Raw genomic sequence first — 24,995 nt, forward strand, 5'->3', positions numbered from 1 at the left:
ACTCGAGACACCATCTGTGGATCCAATTAATAAGGCTTTTGCTGCCTAGAGTTAGCTGAGAGAGGCTGATGATGATCCTTGGTTTCTCAATTACCAGTCTCTCCTGTACAGAAAGGCCCACACTTTCCTTTTCAGTCTATTTTCTTAGTAAGCTGAAGTGGGGGGGGGGAAGGGTAGTCAGCCAGGTGAGGAAGGTGTGAGCCAATTCACCCACTACAAGTTGGGCTTTCAAAACATACCCCCTCAGAGTTAAGTGGATGCTCCTTACTGGAGAAACAGTTTGCTGACCTAAGAAGTCAATTCCTTCTCAGAGAAAATGCTTGGCTCAGCCTGACATAATGGAGAGGCCCATGCCTCTATCACATCAGGGAGCAAATAGGCAGAAAGCAGCAACCAGGTGATAAGGAAGGCAAACCCCAGGGGTCCTGCTTGCTATTTGCAAAGCTCAGATGGAGGCAAACACCACCTAGTGCAGAATCCCAAATCTTACCAGGCTGGAAGACTGTCCTTATTCCTCTACCACCAGGGCTCCCCTTTATCTCCCCCTTCCCCACCTCTCACACACAAAGGAATCAGAAAGCTGAAATGGGTAATTATAGTCTGGCTCCTAATTCTCCTGATCAATGAATGAACAAATTCCAGGTCCTAAACAATACAATTAGCACAAGGATGTAATTACAGAGACAGGTTTCCCTGCCATTTCTGCTTGGTAGGGGTCTGAAGCAAAACAGTCATTGTAAGACCACAAAGTGGAAAATGGGAGGAAAACAAATAGCAGCCCCAGGAGGCAAATTGGGGCTGTTCTGGGTCTGGGGCCCAGTTTCCCTTCTGCTTCTTTTCCTCTTTGTTCTTTGGAATCATTCACATGACATTTCTGACAAATACCAGGACAAGACCCACGTATGGGCAGCCACGACTATTGTCAGGCTGGTCTCTTTGTAGCAGGGGTTCTTGACCTTTTTGTGTGTCATGGACCCCATTAACAATCTGGTGAAGCCTAGGGACCCCTCTTCAGAATAGCGTTTTTGAATGCATAAAATAAAATACATAGGATTACAAGGAAATCACTTATATTGAAATAAAGATATATAGATATCATTACAGATATTTTACCCCCATCCAAGTTCACAGACCTCCACTGGAGGCCTCCACATAACCTGAGGTTCTTAGCCCTGATCATCTGAGTTGGAAGAGGCCACAGATATCACCTAATTCAATCCCTTGCCTACAGTGTGACCACATCTCCCAGTCTCTGCTGAAACAGTCTCAGTGATAGAATTATTGCCTTCAGAGCCAGCCCATTCCATCTTCAGAAAGCTCTAATCATCAGACAGTTCTTCATCATATTGAGCCTAAATCCACATCTTTAACTAGTTTGATCCTAATTTGGTCCTCAAGAGCCACATAGAAGGAGTCTGATCTCACTTCTATGTGACACAGCCTTTCAAATATTTGAAAATAGTAATAATGTCAACATCCCATTCCTGGCAAACACTAAGTCTGCTCCAGTCTAAATGTCCCCTATTCAATCTGCAATCCTCCTGTGACATCTGGAATTCCCCTCACCATCAGCCCTCCTTTTCTAGATGGATACGGGCTTGCCAATGACCTTCCTAAAATGAGGTGCCTAGACTAGATGCCAGATATAGACTGGCTAGCACATAGTATAATGAATGGGGCTATTGTCTTCCTCACTCTGAACTTCTCTTACTGCAGCCTAAGCCTGTAGTCCTTCCTCTGGCTGTCAGATCATTCTACTGCAGCTAGGTGACTAGGTGAATAGATCGTTAGAACTAGAGTTGGGAAGACCTGAGTTCAAATCTTGCCTCAGAAATTTATTAGCTGTATGACCCTGGACAAATCACTTAACCTCTGTCTGCTTTGGTTTCCCCCACTATAAAATGAAAATAATAACAGCACTTACTTGTCAGAGTCTTCAAGAGAATAAAATGAGTAAAGGGCTTTGCAAATCTTGAAGTGCTATGTAAATGCCATTATTATTATTACTATTATTATTATTATTATTATTATTATTATTATTATTATTATTATATTCAGCCTGAAGAAAGCCTCTAGTCAATTGTCATAGAGCTCTATTTTTAGTTCTAGGCTGGTCAACATTTTTTTCATGACTTTGATAAATAAAGTTAGCATCCTTATGAAATTATTAGATGATGTGAAACTGGGAGGCATAGCTAACATGGCGGAAACAGAATCTAGATATAAAAAACTTGGCAGGTTAGAAGAACAGCTTAAATCCAATAAGATGAACGGTTCAAATTTCCATAGCACTTAAGGTTTACACAGTATCGAAGGAGGATTGCATAGAGAGAGGCATTGTGTACAGAATGCAAGAAATGATATTCACAGTGTACTCTGCCTATTTAAACAACAGCTGTATTAAGTTTAGTTCTGGGGGCTACAAGTTTTAAAATATATTGATGAAATCATTTGAAGGAACTCAGGAAATCACTTGAAGAAAAGAATGTGGTAAAGGGTGAGGAGGTAAGGGAAGGTATGATGATGGTATTTGAAGTATTTGAAGGGTTGTAATATGAAAGAAGGGCAAGTAGGTGGTGCAATGGATAGAGTATTGGGCCTGGAGTCCGGAAGGCTGTGACCCTAGGCAAGTCACTTAACCCTGTTTGCCTCAGTTTCCTCATATGTAAAATGAGCTGGAGAAGGAAATGGCAAATCACTCCAGTATCTTTGCCAAGAAAATTCCAAATGGGGTCACACAGAGTCAGACACCACTGAAACAACTGAACAACAAATACGAAAAACTGTGGCTTAGCCCCAGAAGAGAGAAGTAGGAACAAAGTGACAGATTATGCTCATAATTGGGAAAACTTCCTGACAATTAGAATTGACCAAAAGTAGAATAGTACTAAAGGTTGTTATTGATAGAATGATTCAAAATCTGGCTCGATGAACACTTTACAGAGATTTTCTAGAAGGGATTCCTATTCAGACATAGGTCAAACTAAGGGACATCTTCCTCCCAACTCTGAGATTTTATGACATAGTAAAATTCCCCTGGTGAGGTACCTGGTTTTTGCCGTGAATCTAATCAGCCTTTAAATCCTATAAATGATGCTCCCTCCTAAGTTTAAATTTTCACATATCACATTTACTTTGCAAACTTGAAAGCATTATGTAAATACTAGCCATTGTTGTTGTTTGTATACATTGTATTAATACTTCCTATGTCCGAAGGCAGTGTAGAGGTAGTGAATGGAGTGGCAGGCTTTGAGTTGGTATAACCTGGGTTCAATCCTTTCTCTCACACAAACTAGTTGTGACATAATGGAAAAGTCAGTTATCTGCTATGTTTCACACCAGGAGTCCTCTACCCTTACAAAGTCACATTTCCTTTATGTATTATTTATATAAAAAAAATACAAATGTGTGTCCATAATGAATGCCTTACCAAGTAACAGCACTGATTTTCTTTAAAACAAGTCTACTGGAACTTAGGACATGAGCCACTTATTCCAATGTTTGTACCTACTGCCTAAATTGATTCTGAAAACTTCTCTTAGAATTATCTTCAGAGCCAGTTTACAAACCACACAAGATAATCATCTCCTTACTTTTCAGACACTTGAGAGGCAACAAACATGATACAATAGAGAGAAAGCTAGACTCAGAGACAGGAAGTCCTGGATTCCAATACAGTCTCTGATATTTACTAGGTTGGTGGCTATGGGCAAGTCACTGGACTTTTTTGAGCCTCAGTTACCTTATCTATAAAATGGGAACGTTGACCTCTATGGTCTCTAAAGTCCCTTGTAAACCTATGATCCTCACACCATCTTCTGATCCCATTTTGGATCCTTCACCTAATTCATCATGATTGGCTCTGAATGATTTTTGAGGATTAAAAAAAAAATCAAACCTGCCCCAGAAGGAGGGAGATGTGCCACTACTGAGAATAGTAAAAAAGATTTCTCAGCTCTACCCTCCACTTCCGTTCCCACTCAGACTAGGAAGATACATTCTCTAAGGGAGGCCTTCACAATATAAGGCCCGAGGGTGGGTTGGGGAGCCAAAGGATTTCGAGTGGTCAGTGAAAAATGTAGGGTTGTCACTGTGTACTCTCCTGTTTGTCACAGGACCGTGGCAACCAAGCATCACCCGTCTGTCTCTAGTCTTGCCTATCTGTGGCCCAAAGAAGTTTAGCCTATTTTAATTTTGGCCCCTACCTACTGCCAAGCTGTGTATGGTTACAGAAGGAAAGCCACCTTTAATGCGTCCATCCAGGGTAACTCCTTTGAAGGGGATAGATAGCACATATGAATGGCTACATTCTAGCATATTTGTTTAAAAAGAAAGCCACTCTCATACCCTTATAGAAATACCTCATATGCTTGTAAACTCATCAGCTTTACACAGACCCACGGCCTTAATTAACAGCATCAGGCCCAGAAAGCTCAGGAGGACTGGAGGTGCCAGCTGGGAAACCCAAATGAGAAATACCCACATACCAGCACTTGTGAAAACAGAATGTGCTATCTTTTACAGATGCCTGACAATAGCCTTAATGGAGGCAAAGGAACAGACTTCAGAGGAATAAATTAGTTTCCTGAATGGTAGGATAGATGGTCTCTTATGTCACTTCCCTGGTCTAAGTCCTGTGAAAGTAAAGGCAAGCAGGACCCCCAAACAAATCGGCTAACCTGATTCTAGAGAGGGAGAGGAGAGGAAAAAAAGGAAAAGAATTTCACATACAGAAGAGAAAATTCAAGCGAGTGGTAAAAACCTGATTCAACATCCCCTATAAATAATAATGTTATTTTGGTCTTTCTATTATAAGAACTCAATATATATTATATTCTTGGCTTTAAAAAAGAAAGAAATAGATGTCATTGATGCTCCCTGGAGAGGTAAACATTCTTTCAGGGAGCGACCCAGCTTTCTCTGGGCTCTTTTCCACGTTTCCCCTTGATAAATGCAACACACAAAAGAAACAACACATACATCAAACAAGATGCCTGGAAAGAATGCATAGAATCAGTCACTACATTAACTATTAAACAATGGCATTTAGAGCCATGTTTTGCCATATTTTCTCTGTCATTTTTTTACCCTAAATGTCTAACACTGAGTTTCCCACTGAGCGGCCCAGAGAAGAATTCAAAGAAGGACAACATAGTCCCCTCAGCAGACCTCAAAGATATTTTCTTCTTCTTTCTTTCTTTCTTTTTTTTTTTTAATAAAATGAGGCTATTAATATGAGGCCGGTGCTCTATCTGCTGCACCACCTAGCTGCCCCCTCAAAGATATTTTCTAGAGGTTTCTTGTAGTGGGAAGAACAGTGGGCCTGGAATCAGGTTCTTGCCATTTGCAGGTTGTGTGGCCTTTACCAAGTCCCTATGTCCAAGAATCACAGTTTCTTCAGCTCTAGATAAAATGACTATCCTATTTCATAGGATCATTGGGAAAATCAAATGAAATCAAATATCAAAGTGCTTTGTGATGGCAAGACATTTTGTAAGTATAAATTATTATTTCATGAGCAGGGTTGGAATATGCCGCATAGCTCTAAAATCCATCCCAAGACAGAGGTACAAACATCTTGCTCAGATCTTAGTGCCTACATCAGCTGTTTGTCAACATAGTCCATTCATCATTACTAGAAATTATATAATTCTTCTTTGTGCATGCTTTGTGTTAGAGGTATGCTCTGGGGACTACCAATATATTTGGTTCATTGTCCTCACACAGATGAAATCTGAGAATATCACCTTAAATTATCAGAATATCCTTTAAAGGCAACCATCAGTTCCCTTTACAAACACCCAAGCTCACAAGGCTTCAAAACTTTACTACAGTAAAAGGTATAGAAAGGATTCTCCTCTGAATCTAGGGAGGTAGTCAAGAGACCCACATTTATTTAGACTATCTACCCCAGGGACTTACAGTATTACCCTGAGTGGGCTCCCAACAGGGAAAAAGGCCAGAGTTTGCTCTTCCGAAGTGGTGTGTTTCTTTGATTTTGCTCCAGCAACTCTGTTCCTATTTATGCTTAACGTTTCTGCTGTCTTTGCTTTTGTTTCCATGCAAGGGTCGTGGTTCCTTATGTCTTCAGTTCTACTTCCCTGCTGCTTTGTGGTTTAGATATCTTACCTAAAGCTAGACAAATTTCTTTCTTTCTTTCTTTCTTTTTTTTGGTGAGGCAGTTGGGGTTAAGTGACTTGCCCAGGGTCACATAGCTAGTGAGTATCAAGTGTCTGAAGCTGGATTTGAAGTCGGGTCCTCCTGACTCTAGGGCTGGTGCTCTATCCGCTGCACCACTTAACTGCCCCATTTTTGGGAAGGGGGTAGGCAATGGGGTTAAATGACTTGCCCAGGTAGTAAGTGTCAAGTGGCTGTGGCTGGATTTGAATTCAGGTCTTCCTGGCTCCAGGGTCGGCGCTCTAGCCACTGGACCACCTAGTTACCCTACTTCCTTTCTTAGAAAAGAAAAGCTGGATCATGGGGGAGGAGGGGCAGATTACTGGCTCTTCAGCAGACAGCGTTAGAGCTCTTCACTATCTCCAGGGCATCAAGTCCAAGCAGCCTTTTAAAACTCCTGATGGTGCAGTAGATGCCCCTTGATTGTGGAGTGGCAAACAAATTGTGGTACACAAATATAATGAACTATTACCATGCTGGGAAGAAATAACAAAAGGAAAATAGAGAAGCATGGGTAAACTTAGATGAATTGATGCAAAGTAAACTCAGCAGAGTGAAGAAAACAATATATTCAATGACTACAACAATGCAAATGGAAACAAGGACAAACTAGTCAAGAGTGAATGTTGCAGAATTACAAAGAACAAACATAGCAAAAAAAAAAAAGGTATGAGAAGACAACCCACTCAATTCCTTTGCAGGGCGGAAAGTCCACAGATGTGGTGCATTGCACATATGGTCAGTTTTCATCTCTTTTACTTTAAAAATATCTTTTGTTATATGGGCTGGCTTTCTGGACAGGACTTGGGGAAAGATACTGGCAGAAATTTTGGTATTGTAAAAAAAAAATCAATAAATATTTTAAAAAAGAAGATAGAAGGGGGCAGCTAGGTGGTGCAGTAGATAGAGCACCGGCCCTGAAGTCAGGAGGACCTGAGTTCAAATCTGGCCTCAGACCAAACACTTGACACTTATTAGCCATGTGACCCCTGGCAAGTCACTTAATCCCAATTGCCTAAAGGAAAAGAAAAAAGAAAAAGAAGACAGAAAGTACTTTTGCTATTTTACAAAGCCTCACCTTTCACTCAAAGTGACTTTTCAAGTGCAGATGGAAATAGCTCTTTCTTAGGCCATTAAAACAGTTTTTTTCCACTCTGGCTCATGGCAACTTTGGAACTGATTACCTTAGTGCCTGCATGTTGTGTCAGCTCCTCCTACTGAACAGAACACGCTCAGAATATGACAAGTGCCTTCAGCCAGAACTGCTCCGTTTTTGTCTTTGTTTTCAAAAGGTTTGGACAAATTAGCTACTTCATAAAAATTTTTTATAAAGCTAATTTGAAAGGAGCTGAAGTTAAGAAAAGTACTTCCACCCTCTGCATTGTTTTCTCCAGCTGTCATCTTCCACTGAGGCAGTTCAAATGGGTTTTATACCCAGGAATATGTCTTCAAAGACCTCCAACATGGAAGGAAGGAGAGCAGAATCAGCAGCAACCAGCAGCCTGCTCCCAGAGAAGCCCTCAAGACTCGGGAGTGGGGCAGCTGGGTGGCACAGCGGATGGAGCATGGGCCCTGGAGTCAGGAGGACCTGAGTTCAAATTTGGCCTCAGATACATGATACCCACTAACTGTGTGACCCTGGGCAAGTCACTTAACCCCAATTGCCTCACCAAAAAAAAAAAAAGACTCAGAAGATAGGAAATCCCTCAGGACTATCTTTTGCCTCTCTTTGTAGTGCCAGCATTTAGCACAGTGACTGGCACACAGTAGGTAGTTAATAAATGTTTATTGATTGATTGATTAAGGTCCTTTTCAGCTCCAGATCTCTGATCTTCTGCTTATTTGAAAATAGGAAGACCATTGGAAAGTAGAAATGGGTTGAAGTCAAATTCTGGAGGCAGTACCCAGAGGTAGGGTCTGTGTGTCCATAGTGGTTGCAGAGATCTTACATAAAGTTCCTAATTTCCCCCAGATGATGGATCCAGCACAGGATTAGTTGCATGGTAGATGTTCAATAAGTACTTATTGATTGGTTGTTATTGAAGCACTGCACTCAAACAGCATTAAGTACAAGACATTCAGTCAGCAGATCCTGTCCTGGATCCAGACCTGCCTGAGTAAAAAATCCCTGTGGTCAGTTCTTGAAAGCCTTGGGTCAGACTGCCAAACACACACATCAGTGCATTAACACTTCTTAAAAGCAGATCGGAGAAGAAAGCTCCATCTAGCCAGCCCATCTACCACAGCAGCGAGAAGCTGATGCCTTTGTGGGCTTTGAATATGGAGAAGTTGTGGTCTATGGGAAATTGCTTCCCTGGTGCAGGGAAAAGCAGCATACATGCAAAAGGTACTAGAATAATCAGAGTGGAGGGTTGGCCATACATGGCATGCTCGCCAAAGACATCACACAGGCCAATCACTATTACAATATTAAAATTCCTATTCACTGTGGGAGGCATCGATGCCACTTTAATAGAATGTAAGCTCCTTGAGGGAAGAGACTGCTTCTCTAAAGTGGATATATAGACTCTCTCCCATTAGGTTATTCTCCTTCTTTAACTTCTCATATCACTTAATACCATGACCTAGACACACTAAGAAATAAAACATAGAGCATCACACACACACACACACACACACACACACACATCAATAAATAAACATTTATTAAGCACCTACTAGGGCAGCTAGATGGTGCAGTCAATAGAGCGTTTGGGCCTGAAGTCAGGAAGACCTGAGTTCAAATCCAGCCTCAGACACTTACTAGCTATGTGACCTTGAGCAAGTCACTTAACCCTGTTTGCCTGTATTTCCTCATCTGTAAAATAAGCTGGAGAAGGAAATGGCAAAGAACCCCTGTATCTTTGCCAAAAAAAAAAAAACACGACCCAAATTGAAATGTGTCATGCACTGCACTAACTGCTAGGGATACATACAAAAAGAGGCAAAAGACAGTCCCTGCCCTCAAAGACATTGCAGACTGATAACATAAATGTGCATTAGTATTATAGGTGGCCAGCCAACTAGTCTGGATCTCAAGAGGCCTGGACTCCAGAGGAGTGTTCCTTCAGCATCTGCCTTTGGGAAAGTTATTAAATCTATTCTTTAAATCTATTCTATTCCCTGTATATAAAATCATTTCTATTTGATTTCTATAAAATTTCTATTTGATTTCTATAAATTCAAAATCTGTTCTATTCCCTGTATATAAAATCATTTATCCTGTCCACTTTCATGTATTTTATATGTGAAAGAATTTTCAGCTTTTGCAAGAAAGACTCTACCAAACTTTAAGAAATTATTATTCTGATACATTTATTTCTGATACTTGTGTGACCTTAGACACTTCACCTCACCTCTCTGAAACTCAGTTTCCTCATTATAAAAATGGAGGAGTTGGACTCAAGAACTTCTAAGCCCCCAATTCTATGATTCTGTGCTCTTAATCCCTGACAGTCACTCAGCTTCTTCAGCTCTCAATCTCTTAGGCAAATGCATGGATGCTCAACATCTTTCCCTCATAAACTGAAAAGCAGTTTCCCATTCTGCTTGACCTCCCTAGAGTTTTTAATACAATCAAGCATCCCTCCCTCCTGAATATTCTCCTCCCGTGGCTTCCAGGACATGACTCTCTCTTGATGTTCTTCCTGCCTTGGAAGGCTGACACTTCCTTTGCTGACTCATCACCTTTCTCCTGCCCACTTGGCATAGGTCTCCCCCACCGCTTTATCCTGGACTCTCTTCTCTCTGAATACCCTCTTTCATGATCTTATCAGCAACTAAGATTTCAATTATCAATATACTTTATTGATGCTTTTTAACAAAACACTGTAGCCATTTTATGATATGCATCTCCTTCCTGCTACCCAATAGGACTCATTCTTGTAACAAAGAAAAATAGTTAAACAAAACCAGTTTACATAATGACCATATATTAAAATATAGAATGTCTTTCCCCTTTACTTGACTCTAACCCCGACTGAGAGATTGGAAGTATGTTTCAACAATTTTCCTGGAACCAATTACTGACTAGTCTATCTAATCTGAATTTGCTGCCTTTTAATGATTTCGTTCATATTACTTTAATCCTTGTGCATATTGCCCTTTTGATTCTGCTTTCTTCATTCAGCATCAGTTCATATAAGTGTTTCCGTGGTTCTCTGAATTCTCCATATTCATCATTTCCTAAAGTAGAATAATATTCCATTACATGCATATGCCACAATTTGTATAACCTTTCTCCAAGTTATGGGAAATTTGTTTTCAAGGATTTTTGCTAGCACAGGAAAATGTTGCTATGAATTTGAGTAGATGGCTCTTTTTTTTATTTGGATTTTTTAAATTTACTTCTTTGCAACATGCCCATGGATTCAATTATCTCTATGCAGCTACCTCCCCAAGTCTCTCTCCTGAGCCCTAGTCCATACTGCTATACCAGCACAAGGTGCCTGCTAAGACTTCTCCCCCTGGATATCCATAGGCATCTTGAACTCAAATCATTACATTTTCCCCAAAGTCCATCTTACCACCAAGTTTTTTTAATATTTGTCAAGGGGAATCATCATCCCTCCTGATACCCAAGTTCACAAGCTCTTGTTACTTGCTTTTCCCTCAAGCCCTTATCTCACCAGTTGCCATGTACTATTATCTCTACAACATTTCTCCCATCCTGTCCCCTTCTCTTTTTGCACATAGCCTCCATTCCCATTCAGAACCTCATCATGTCTCAACTCAACAATATCATAATTTTCCTAATTCCTCTCCTTCCTTCCATTCTCCTCCTCTAGCTAATCTGGGCAGCTAGATGACTCAGTGGATACAGAGATGGACCCAAGCTAGAAAGACTTGAATTTAACTCCTGCCTCAGGCATTTACTTGCTGGGTGGAAAAGTCATTTAAGCTCTCTTAACCTCACTTTCCTCATCTGCAAAATGGAAACAATAATAGCACCTACCTCCCAGGGTTATTGTAAAGATAAAATGAGATAACATATGTAAAGTACTTTACAAACCTTAAAGTGCTAGAGAAACTAACTAGCTGGATGGATATCTATCTATCCTTCCTTTATATAGCTGCCACAATGACATCCCTAGAGCATAACTCTCACTCTGTCATTCTTTTATTCAAAAAATCTCTAGTGACTCCTAATTGCGTCCAGGAAAAAAATACAAAATCCTCAGCCTGGCATTTAAAACACATTATAATCTGACTTTCACCTGCATTTCCCATCTTATTTTAATTTTCTTCTCTTCATTCACTCTCCCTTGCAGTCAAACTACTCTATTATCTGCTTCCCATATACAACCTTCCTTCTCCCACCACAAGGCCCTTGCACAGGTAGTCCCCCACCTGTTCCCTGTGCCTTTTCCTTACCTCTCTCTACCTCTTCTAATCTTTGGCTTACATCAAAACATAGCTCAGGGGCCACCTCCTGCATTCTTTCTTTCCTGATTACTCCAATTACTCCCAAATACTCCAATTGCTTTGATTAATCCTGAAATTACTTCATATTACTTAATATATATCTCATATTTTCCTATTTGTGTGCATGTCATATCCTACCCTGTCCCCCAGGTAAATGGTAAGCTCCTTGAGGACAGGGATTTATTTTTTTTTTCATTTTCTTTTTAAATTTCATAGCCCAATCTACGTGCCTTGCACAATGCCTTGGATATAGCAGAGGCTTCATAAAGGCTCGGAAAGTTGAGTTGAGCACAAATAAAAGCCAAAAGAGAATCAAATATAAATAGGAAAAAAGAAATCCCACTTTGTCAAACTTTTTCTGTACACCTAAAAGGTAGTAATTACTGATGATATTATTAATCTAAATCATAATTATAGTAGTAGTAATTTACATTTAAATAGTGCTTTAAGGTTTTTATGAAGAACTTTCCTCACAATGTTGTGACATAAGTAATCTAAGTGTTATCATATCCATTTTACAAGTAAGGAAAGTGGGACTTAGAGAAGTTAACTAACCTATCCAAATTACCTACCCCTAACTAACCTACACAGCTAGTAAGTACCAGGATAGGTGGGTGATGCAGTGGAGAGAATACAGGACTTGTAATCAGGAAGATCTGAGTTCAAATCTTGCCTCAGATATTTCCTAGCTGTGTGACCCTGGGCAAGTCAATGAAGACATTAAATAAATGCAGTCTGACTTCACCTCTTTCAACCTCACATTCCTCATCTGTAAAATGGGGATAATAATAGCACCTAAGTCCCATTGCTGTTGTGAAAATCAAAGGAGATAACATATATACAATACTTTGCAAATATTAAAGTGATATATAAATGCCAGCTACTATTATTTTTAGCATGAGCCAGGTTCTTCTGATTCTAAGTCAGTTATTTTTTTTGTAGTACTAACCCTGTACCCCATTTCCTGCCCACTCCAAAGATAAAACACAGAATTGTCTGATTTGTCTTGGGTTTTCAGATAAAGAATATGGGCCACTTATTAAGCTAAGAAGGATTTATACAAATCTCTTTGGTGAGTATTGATCTTAATTGGCTAGAGGGGAAAGCCCTAACAAATTTAGGAAGAAGATATGTTTTACACTCTGGAAAAGAATTTATTTTTTGCTTGGAGCAACACAGGAGAAAGTCAACCATATGGGAAGACCTTTGTGCTTTATGATTAATAGGCTAGGGCCCAGAGACACACTGCTAAGAGGCAGAGATGAACATTTATAATTCATAAAGGGAATATTAATGTTCTAGAGGGAATAAAAGTATCTTTTTCTTGGGGGGGGTCATCTAACCAAATATATCAGAAAGAATAAGGGACTACAAAGCTCTTAGTGTTCAGATAAGTCCACTTATATTCTCTCTATATAAGAGGCTCAGTTAGGCCACTGATTTTATACATTAATACAAAGATCACTAGGTAAGTTGGTCCTACTTACCATCCGTTATCAGAGCTCTGCTTGTCAGAACCTTTCCCAACATAAACTTTAACACAGCCAAGACACTGCATAGGATCCCACTTAAAATGGAAACACTGAAGAGGAAATCATCCTGAAAAAGAAAATTGAAGATTTCAGCACATCATTTACCGCTATGTCATAAACCAAATTAGTCTAAAATGTCAGCTAAAACAAGAAATTCTGATGCCAAAAGAGCACAAATGGGTAAGTAAGGTCACTTCTTAGTTATCCAATTCTGTTTAATCAATTCATTGAACAACAATTAAGTGATTACTATGAACTTTAAGGTCTCTATATTCATGGGGTGTATAGTCTAAATAGGAAGGTGCTACACAGATAGCTATGATATCAAACATATCATTTGTATATAAAAGTTGCTAAAGTACTTGTATGAAAATGATGGAGGGTGGAGCCAATAGAAAATTCAAACTTATATTTATACTTTCCAATGCAATGCATGTCATGCATGCATGCACGCACAAATATTTCCTCCATGCTTCCTCCAAAAGAGACACGGTCTTGATGTTTTTCCAAGCTAAGTCACTTCTTGAGCTTCAGGCAGCTAATGTTACAAATTATAAGCAGGTTGTGATCCATCCTTGAAATTTTGATGGAAGATTAAAGTGGGTAGAGCACACACTGATTGATAGTTAGTGGGAGGTGTCAGGACAGTAAGAGCAAATCAGCCACTTACTAAACACTGTCCATGGATAAATAATTCACCAGATAACTGAGAATTTAGGTTCCTCAGAGGTACACAATAGCCCTAGAGTCACAAAGTGCCTAGACAGCTATATACACCAAGAGGTTAAATATAGATGGAGGTGCTACATCACCTAAATTTCCACTGAATTTACAATGCAGTTGAGCTTGAATATAACCTTTAAGTTTAGTAAAAAAAAAAGTTCTAAAAATAAAATGTGCTACTGACGTTATCTCAACACTTACAATAAACTTTTACCTTAGCAAGGCAGGCTAGTGAGTCATTCTTATGCAACACCAATAACCTTCCCCTGACATTGGGATCCGGCTGGGGCAAATCAGGCCCCAAAATCCACATATACAACTCTTGGCATCAGGACTTCCGGTATATTTATTATTGCTTCTCTATTTTTTCAAATCAACAAAAATTAAGAAAATAACTAAGGGTTTGACAAAAAGTCATTGATTTACTGAAATAGGAAACTTTATCATATCTGTAACAAAGGAAAGAGATTCTGTAAACAATTTATCAGCAGAAATCACAATTATAATTGAGAGAAGAGAAAGGATTACATAGAAGATGAGAGGAAGAAATAAAAAAAGGGAAAAGAAAGAAATGGCGAGGAGGGACTTAGTCAAAAGAAAGGAAATTTAAAATTTTCACACTACTAAAGTTTCAAGTCCTCCAAACATCTGTTTCAACAAAGCAGAGGATGGCCTACTATTTGGGATTTCCGCAATGACATGTGGATAAAAATAAAAAAGAAATGAGGCATCTACTGATTTGTCCAGTCATTCCTGTAATTATGGTACAGTAATATAATGGAATAGCATTGTGCCACAAAAATGTAATAATAGATAAAAATATTTAATAAGTATTTAATATGTGCAAAGAAAACACAAATAAAAAAGAAAAACAGATCCTACCCTCAAAGAGCTTACACTATAGGGAGACAACACCTAAAAGGGAGATGAAAAGTAGGGGGCAAGGAAGGTTAGATGTTCTTGGCATTTCTTCAAATGGAGACTCAGGGCAGGAACTTGCTAATTGGAGAAGGGGGCCACAGGAGTGGAGCATCTCTAGCTTGAGAAAGAAGCTGGGGCAAAAACGGTAAAGATGAGAGAATCAGGAGTGCAGCCAAGTTAGAAATGAACAAACATGAGTAATTCAGAGACCTTTGAGCTGACTTATATAAACCGATACATAGGGAAGAAAGCAGAACCAAATACAATATACACAATACCTACAATAACAAAGCAATGTTAAAATGAACATGACAAATCTTGATTCCAGAGGACTCACAAAACATTTGCTTCTTTTGAGAAAAAGGCAATGGAAGGTGAATGAGGGAAGCTGCATACACTTGTCAGACACAATTACTGAGTCATTTTATTAGCTTATCATTTTTCATTGTTATGGGGAGAGGGGCTGATGGGAGGTAGTACTGGGAAGTTATAGTCATGCAAAAAGAATCATCAATACCACATTTTAGAAAAAAGAGGCAGTTTTTCAACCCTGAGAGGCTTACCCTGGGAAGTGGGGGAAGGGAAGACAGATAATAAATACATGAACCTGTTTGAGAACAATTAAAAATTAACCTACAGCAAGGTCAAGATAGAATGAATACAAATTAAGCACTATGGCATTGGAGCCTTTGGGAGCCTTGACCAGTCACTTTATCAACTTGGTTAAATGCCATCATGACTCAAAGAGAGAAATATAAACAGTCTTCTGACATGCTGCATCCCCAAGGCACCTTACACAACTCCTTATTTAGAAAATCATAGTTTTTATATTCACAAGAAAATGATGTGGTAACTAAGACTATGTTTCCAACTCATTGTACCCTTCATGCTCTATATTTTGTTCCTTTTCTGGCCAAACAGCCATACATTGGATTACTGTCTCAGAGAATAGTCCACAGTAACTCCAATATCTTTCTCTATCATAAATGATAGCTCAAGTACCTTGCATCACCATTGCCTGGTCCATGAAAATGAACATGCTAAATCAGCTTAGAGACATAAGGAGTCGCAGACATTCTAATGTAGAGCATTCTAATATGCTCTAAACAGCCATCAGTATGCTGTAATAGACCCTAACTACTGTTTTATTCTCAGTCACTGGCAAGGTTAGCCCTAGAAAAACCATGAGGTGGGAGGTCAACTTATGGAATTTATTTCCTCTATGAGTTCAAATGCAAAAAGTTTCAGGAAAAATTAAGAATAATGGGTAATAAATCCATTAAAGGGTATTCCAGGGACTTGAGGGGTGTCTGTTATATACTTGTCACCCTTACGAGCTGACATTATAAAGGTTATGTGTAGCTTGTCATCACTTAAGCATGGAAATGATGGTCACTGGAAATTAGCATGAGTTCAACAAGAACAAGTCACTTCAGACTAATTTCATGTCCTTTTTTTCTTTTTTGAAGGGTTACTAAATAGGTCAGAGAAATCACCCAGTCATGACCACCTGGATGCCGGCAAGGCTTTTGACACAGCCTTTCACAATATCCCTGTGGAAAAGCTGGAGAGAGGTGAGATGAATGATAGTACAATTAACTGGATTCAGAACTGGTTGAATGATGACTTCACTAACTCCCATGATTGGGATCTGTTATCAATCTGATCTCTAGAAGCCTGTATTGAGGCTCCCTTCTTGTTTCTGCTCTTTTCTACATTTTTTTCCACTGAGTTGAGGACATAGATTGTATATTTATCAAAATATTCTGATGACAGAGCTAAAAGGGCTGTTATGGCTAGTACAATGAATCTAGATCCAAAAATAAAGTAATTAACAGGTTAGAATATTGAGTGAATCATCTAATAAAAACAAAAAGGAAGAACCAACTTAATAAGAATAAATTTGACAAGTGTTAGAGGAAACAGGAAGGAAGAAAAAAATTATTAGGCACCTACTATGTGCCTACTGGGAAGTAGGATTATTATCCCCATTTACTATTGAAAAAACTGAGCCTGCAGAGGTTAAGTAACTTTCCAGGGTCACACAGCTATTAAGTATCTGAGGCCACGTTTGAACTCAGTTCTTCCTGACTGCAGGCCCAATGCCCTATCCACTGTACCACCTATCTGCCTCAACATAAATGTAAAGAGTTGAATTTTGGTTCAAAAATTAAATTGCACAAGCAAAAGAACAGAAAACTGTAACCAGATAGCAATTCATACAAATATACTTATAGATTTTAGTGGACAACAAACTTAAAATAAATCAGCAGTACATTATAAAAATTATAATTTACTTTTTTCACAGCAATCCTTTGAGGTAGGTAGTACAAATATTACCTACATTTTACATGAGGAAACTGAGGTTCAGAGCAGGTAAATGGTTTATCCACAATCACAAAACTAGCATGTTTCAGAGCTGAAATTCAACTCCAGGTTTCCTGAGCCAATGTCCAAATTGTTTTCCACCATGTCAAACTAATGCTAAGTCTAAACCTGAGACTGGGTAATCAATAACCTGAAGCACACCCAAAGGTGTGTGTAACACATAACATTAAGGTGAAGACACTGGTAACCATGACAACATAGCTAATAGTATTGATTCTTATAGGAGTTATGGATATTTATGGTGTGGATATATCTGTAACAAAGGAAAGATATTGTGTAAAAATGGAAAAGAGTTTAGCTTATCACACATAATACTATTTTTAAATGCTTGAAAGGCTATTCTGGGTGCTTGGGAAGAGCTAGAAATCAATGAGTTATATTATCATAGCTACACTGTCATAAAATGTAGTGCCTTTTTTATTTCAGCTGAAGCGTAAGAGATTCTTCTCAAGTTCCTTATTTTAATTCTGTGTTTAACTTTCTATTTCAAGTGTGTTTCTTGTAAACAGCATATTGTTGGATTCTGGTTTCTAATCCATTCTGGTATCCTCTATCGTTTTGTGGGTGAGTTTGTCCCATTCATTGTGAATTCCCTTCCATCTAATTCTCTAAATTTATCCTTCACTTTTTGTTAACCGTATCCCCTTCTTAGGAGTCTATTTTGTTTCTAACCAAGCTAGTCAATCATCTCTCTTACTCTCCTCCTCTTTCTTTTAGCCCTTTCCCCTTTCCTTCTCTGTTGGATAAGATGAGTTTCGGTAGTTAACTGTATGTACCCTCACCTTTAACCAGTTCATATGAGAGTGAGATTCAAGTGTTGCCTGCTTTCCTCCATTCTCCCCTTTAGTGTATAAATGCTTCCTCAAGCACATCATTTACATGAAATAATTTTCACCATTCTTCCCACTCAGAATTCAGTTTGGAATGTTTGTAGGTCATTGTGGAAGAGGCTTTAAGGAAGCTGAGGCAAAGTTGCCAACTTTTCATTCCACCATTTTAACACCATTCCCTATAAAATGTAGTATCCAGACAAGAACATAATATACCAGGCATGGTTCTGACCATTGTAGATTGCACTGACTTTTGTGGTGACTATATCACACCACTGGTTCATTTTGAGCTCCCAGCCCACCATAATAAAGCCCAAATCTTTTTTTTTAAAAGAACCATTGACTATTGACATCACCCAAATCTCCTATTTGTGAAGGTGAATTTTTTTTAAGTCAAGTTTAGGATTTCACATATCCCTTTAAAAATTAATGCTATTAGATTTAGCTCAATGTTCTAGTCTATTGAGATCATTTTGTATCTAACATGTTAGCAATCATTGTCATCTTTGTGTTACCTACAAATTTAAGGGAAGACTTCCTCAAAATTAGAGCCATCCAAATAAGTAAAAAGATAATGAGCTCCCTGTCACCAGAGGTATCCTAATAAAGTTGGAAAAACCACTTGTTGAGGATGGTATAGAGGGAATTAAAGTATCAGGTACACACTGGACCAATAAGACACCCTCCAAATCCAATGACCCTGTCATCACTGTCAAAGAAAGAATTCCAGGCTTCTGTCATTCCCTACAAAGCATTGTGCTATGTGCTGAGTGAGATCCAAATATAATTGAGATTATAAACTACATGAAATGCTATCAAATATATAATTTATAATCCAGCAGAAATTAACACTTTGCTCCATTAGTTACAATGACATAAAATAAATCTTGTCAAGTCATAAGGAACCATTTCCACAAACCATGGGACAAAGAACTTTCTGGCCTAGACAATACTCAAATCCTTCTCCCTGTGTTCTTTCCATCAGGAGCTCTTTCTCCCATCAAATGCTGGGGCAATGGCTGGTCTTTCATCAGAATATCAAAGGTGGTGTCAATTATAGCACCTGAACTGAAGCTTCTGACCTCATGACAGAAGGGCACTTATCAACTCTCATAACCCATCCAGAATCTCCTCAGAGATTTATACTGCTGAAATAACTGCGGGCCTTGGCCCTAAGCAATGTTGTGGCAGTATCAAAAGTCAGCTTTCCTAGATAGTCATTTTTATGACTTTCCAAATCAGAAAATAAATGTGACAACTTGCTGCTAGGCTCCAGTAACACACAGCTGGTCCCATTCACACAGATACCAAAATCTGTTATTAGCATGAGCATAATGTCAAAGAGATATCTCAGTGCAACACCTTAATAAAGGAAGAATCTACTTCAAGAACAGCCAAGTATCCAAAGTATATTTATTCAATTGCGTTCCACAAATAGTTATTCACCACCTATTACATGCAAAACACTGTACGAGGCAATGTAGATCCCAAGATGATACACATAACCTATACCTTGAAAGCATATACCATCTAGTATAAGAGAAGCACAGGAAAAACAATAGTACACATTAGTGCCTTAAAACGACAAGAGAAGGGTCCAGTTAGGGTTTGTGAGAGAATGAAGAAAGGGAAAAAACACCTCCTCTTGGGAGAAATCTAAACATTTACCTTCTCCTAACTCTAATCAACCTTTCACACTGAGGGCAGGTAACCTTACCAATTAATGTACTACTCCAAATACATCATAACTCTTCTCCCAACCAAACCTTCAGTGACTCCCTGAGTAAAGAGCAGAATGGCATTGTAAACAGAAATAGGGAAGTTAAGATAATAGGCACATTTAGGACAGCAGGATTGAAGGGCAGGGAGAGATGAGTTTGGTTTTAGATATTTTGAGTCTGAGGTATGGATGGAAATGTCCAACGGGCAGTTGAGAGCGTAAGATGAGAACCATGGAAATAGGCTAAAGGGATACAGATCAGAATCTAGGATCCATTTGTATATTCCTCATATTTAAATCATGCATCATACTTAGAGGGATCAGAATTGGAAGGGATCTCAAAGACCATCTAGTTCAACTCATATCTGAACAATAATGCCCTTTGTAACATACCAAACCCAAGTGGTCATCCAGGCATTGCTTGAAGATCTCCAGGGAGGAAGACTCCTCAGATAGGGCATTCCTCTTTGTGATAGCTCTAACTAGAAGTCTTTTTTTTTCTTCTGTGCAGTCTAGGGTTACTTCTCTGCAACTTCCATGCATTGCTATGAATTCTTTCTTCAGGTACCAAGAACAAGACTAATGTCACTTCCATATGGCAGTCCTTGACATTTAGGAAGACAGTTATTATGTTCCTCTCTAAAGTTTCTCTACTTTAGGCTAAACAGGTCAATTCCTTCAAACAGTCTCCATATGTCACAAGTTAAAGATCTTTCATCATCCTTGCTACTCTCCTCTGGTTGCTCTCCAGGGAAATTGATGTCATTCCTAAAATGTGCTAACTAGAGCTTAACGACACAAGGCAGATTACATTTACTTTCTTGGTGGCCATGTTACACCCTGGTTCATATTAAGCTCAAAGCCCACTACAATCACCAGATCCTTTAAAAATGAACTTTTTTGACCATGCTATATTGCCTTTTGTATTTGTGAAGGTGATTTCTTGAACCCAAATTTAGGATTTTATACCTACCCCTCTAAAAAAAATCAATCTCATATCCAGGATAGAATGTCCCCTTGTTGGTTTCTCCATCTTTTGAAGGATGAAATTATCATTACATAAAGTCAAGTATTATTAGCTCCTCTGATTTTGTCAGGCAGAGAGACAGAGAAAGATAAAAAAAAGATAAAAAGAGAGACAGAGAGAAAGACAGACACAGAGAGACACACACACACACACAGAGACAGAGACAGAGAACTTCAGCACATGTCTAACTAATTGAAGTTCCTCATCATTCTTATGTAATACCTCAATGCTAAGCTTGTGCTCAGTTTGCCATACTCATATATTTCCCTTGACTATCTCTGTGGTCTGCAGTATAACATGATGGCAATATCTTTCCTGTTCTGCTTCTGTTGATCCTCAACAAAATGTTCTCCCTATCTTTTTTCCCTCTCCCTTCCATGCCACTTTCACGTGTGCCTGAATTTCTTCATAGGAGCAAGCTTTTAAAGAGCAATGCCCCTTAGCCTTCCAGAGCCATATTACTATCAGAGTATCAATGCCAAATCTTATAGATAGTTATGAGGTCAAATTCACCTTTTGTGTTAGCATCTCTACTTGATCTAGTTTGTTATCCATACTTTGGTCATTTGTGTATGGACATCCCTAATCAGAGATTTTATTTCTGTTTCCTTTCTTGGATTTTTTTCCTCAAGATTTTTTTTTTAGGCAATTGGGGTTAAGTGAATTGCCCATGATCACAGAGCTAGTGAGTGTCAAGTGTTTGGTCTGAGGCTGGATTTGAACTCAGGTCCTCCTGACTTCAGGGCCAGTGCTCTATCCACTGCGCCACCTAGCTGCCCCTCCCCAAGAATTTCTAAAGTTTCTATTGTTCTTCCTACATTGTAAGTACTCTATGATAGCTACCTTGGTGTGGTGGATAGATGAAGACAGTATTCTTCCTTCTCCTTTGTTGCTATTTTAAAAGCTCTATGATTGGATTTTTAAGACTAAGTAAATACATTATTATCAGCTCACTTTAAGTTTGTGCTATGCCTGGCCAGAAATCCATCATTTCTATATTTTAAGACATAGTCTGGAAATCCAAATCCTATTCTCAGATACAATCTCCACAAGCTCTTAACTTCATAAAGCAACCCCTTTCTTCTGAGACCTTTGCCTTCAGTTAGCAACAGTGATTAAAATGCCACCTGTGATTCTAAGATCTACTACTTCTTATCCAACATTACATAATGTTTAATAATGTTTTAAAATTTCTTCTTAAAATTCCCATTAGACTATGAGTTCCTTTAGAGAAAGGACTGTCTTTTGACATTCTTTATGCTCCCATTGCTTAGCAGAGTGCCTGACATATAGTAGGTGCTTAATAAATGCTTGTTGACTTGACTTCTTGAAGTATTATTTATGTCCTTGTGAGTCACCAGAAATAGGCAATAATGGGTTTTGACCAGTTTGAACAATTTTCCCATCACATCTTGGATCTGTGCCAAGGGAAGTCAGATTGTTGGTATCAGATCAACAAATAGATTACTAAGTTATCTTTAGTAGGGAGTCACCCATGACTGCTACTCATCTTTAACTGGATGAACTACTCCCAGTTAGCTGATAGTGGGGATGCATATCATTATTCCTTGGAGGACAAGGAAGAGTTTCCTCAATGTGTCCAGCTCCTTCACTGTGTAGACTAGCCTCATAATAGCTTCTTAGTCATTAGTGTTCAGTAGTTCTTCTTCACCTTCTCTTTTGCATCAAATTCTTCATGCCTACAACCTCTAGACACCAGTCAATGTTCCCTCTTGCCATCTTCAGACTTTTTTCTTTTTTGTTTTCACAAAAGAGGTATTCTGTTTTTAAGCAATTCTTCACTTTATTTGATAATATGGAGAGTAGAGATGCATTCTTTAAGACCTTTTACCTTTTCTACTAGGAGACCAGCATGAATTTGGTGCAGAAATAATAATTACTTGGCTGTAACAGAAAGACAAACAAAGCTAGCTCATAATATAAGGGTCCCCACAATATTTTCCTCTTTTCTATACTTTCCAGGAATATTGATTTTTGTGTCAAATGATTAATTTAACACCTATTCCAATCAGAATTGTTCAGTTTAGTGTGATTCTGTAGGGATAGTGATCATTTAATTTCCAATTAATTTTAATCTCTCTTTCCTTTGTCCATTGTTGAATGTAATTCTTATTGCATTATGATGTGAAAAGGATGCATTTGCTTTTTCTGCTTTTCTAGATTTGGTTGTGAGGTTTTTATATCCTAATGCATGGTCAATTTTCGTGTGTTGGTGCCATATTCCTTTCTATTCCTGTTCAATTTGCTCAAGATCTATCATATCTAACTTTTCCAGAATTGTATTCAACTCCTTAACTTCTTTCTTATTTTTTTGGTTAGATTTATCTAGTTCTGAGAGGGGAAAGTTGAGGTCCCCCAATACTATAGGTTTTTTAAAACTATTTCCTCCTGTAACTCATTCAACTTCTTCAAAAATTTAGATGCTACACCATTTGGTACATGTGTATTTAGCACTGATATGACTTTATTATCTATGGTACCTTTCAGCAAGATATAATTTCCTTCCTTATATCTTTTAATTAGATCTATTTTTGCTTTTGCTTTGTCTGTGATCATGATTACTACCCCAGCTTTCTTTGCTTCAACTGAAGCACAATAACTTTGCTCCATTCCCTTACCTTTACCCTGTGTGTATCATTCTGCTTCAAATATGTTTCTTGTAAACAACATATTGTAGGATTCTGGTTTTTAATCCATTCTGTTATCTGCTTCCATTTTATGGGTGAGTTCATCCCATAATATTTATAGTTATGATAACTAACTCTGTATTTCCCTTCATGCTATTTTCCTCTTGTTTATTCTCCCCACTCTCTCTTACCCCCCACCCTTTCCCTTCTCTGACATGTTTTACTTCTGATCAGCCCTTTCCCCAATCAATCTACTCTCCCTTTTATAAGTCCCCCCCTCCGCCTTTTATTATCCATGTGCCTTTTTACTTCCTTATAGGGTAAGAGAGATTTCTGTATGCAACTGAGTGTATATATTATTCCCTCTTTGAGCCAATTTTGGTGAGAATAAGGTTTAAGTTTTTCCTACCACCCACCCACCACCCATTTTCCTCTTTCTTATAATATCTCTTTCATGACTATTTTATGTAAGATAATTTACCCCATTCAATCTCCCCCCACCTTCTTCCAGTGCAATTTCCTTTCTCAACCCTTTATTTTGTTTTTTTGGGGGGTATCATCCCATGAAAGTTAGCTTATATCCATACCCTCTGTCTAAATATATTCCTTCTGATTGCTTCTAATAGTAATAAAGTTCTTAAGAGTTATACATATTATCTTGCCATATAGAAATATAAACAGTTTAACCTTATTGAATTTCTTGTATTTTCTCTTTCTTGTTTCTTTTTTATCTTTTTATGTTTCCCTTGAGTCTTATATTTGATGGTCAATTTTTTAAAACTTTTTTTTAAGGCAATTGGGGTTAAGCGACTTGCCCAGGGTCACACAGCTAGTAAGTGTCAAACGTATGGTCTGAGGCTGCATTTGAACTCAGGTCCTCCTGACTTCAGGGCCAGTACTCTATCCACTGTGTCACCTAGCTGCCCCTGATGGTCAATTCTTTTGAAAGTCCTCTATTTCATTAAATATCCATTTTTTTCCTCTGAAAGATTATATTCAATTTTGCAAGATAGGTGATTCTTGGTTGTAATCCTAACTCCTTTGTTTTCTGGTGTAACATATTACAAGCCCTCTGGTTCTTTAATGTAGAAGCTGCCAATGCCTATGTAATCATGAGTGAATTGTTTCTTTTTGGCTGCCTGCTGTACATACTCCTTGATCAGTGAGCTCTAAAATTTCGCTATGATGTTCCTGGGAGTTTTCATTTGGAGATCTCTTTCAGGTGGTGATAGGTGGATTCTTTCAATTTCTGTTTTACCCTTTCTAATATATTAGGGCAGTTTTCTTTGATAATTTCTTGTAAAATGTTGTCCAGACTTTTTCTTTTATCATGGCCTTCAGGTAGTCCAATAATTCTTACTGTATCTCTCCTGGATCTATTTTCTAGGTCAGTTGTTTTTATGATGAGAAATTTCACATTTTCTTCCTTCTTTTTTTTTTACTTTTTTGATTTTGTTTTATCGTGTCTTGATGTCTTATAGAGTCATTAGCTTCCACTTGCTCAATTCTACTTTTTAAGGAATTATTCTCTTTAGTGAGCTTTTGTACCTCTTTTTCCATCTGGCCAATTCTATTTTTTAGGGAGTTATTTTCCTTAGTAAATTT

General features: G+C 38.4%; 1 protein-coding gene across 2 annotated transcripts in view; it reads right to left on the reverse strand.

The window, feature by feature from the left end:
- The window catches only part of TMEM163 (transmembrane protein 163), a 399,751-nt gene that overhangs the window by 9,250 nt on the left and 365,506 nt on the right, over window positions 1-24,995 (reverse strand). For both annotated transcript variants that reach the window (XM_078146075.1, XM_021009490.2), the window contains exon 6: window positions 13,089-13,200. In XM_078146075.1, the coding sequence (XP_078002201.1) occupies window positions 13,089-13,200 (112 nt within the window). The remainder of the gene's footprint in view (window positions 1-13,088; window positions 13,201-24,995) is intronic.

Source organism: Phascolarctos cinereus, unplaced genomic scaffold (genome assembly GCF_003287225.1).
Source record: "Phascolarctos cinereus isolate Bilbo 61053 unplaced genomic scaffold, phaCin_HiC Scaffold_726;HRSCAF=1367, whole genome shotgun sequence".
Taxonomy (NCBI): Eukaryota; Metazoa; Chordata; class Mammalia; order Diprotodontia; family Phascolarctidae; genus Phascolarctos; species Phascolarctos cinereus.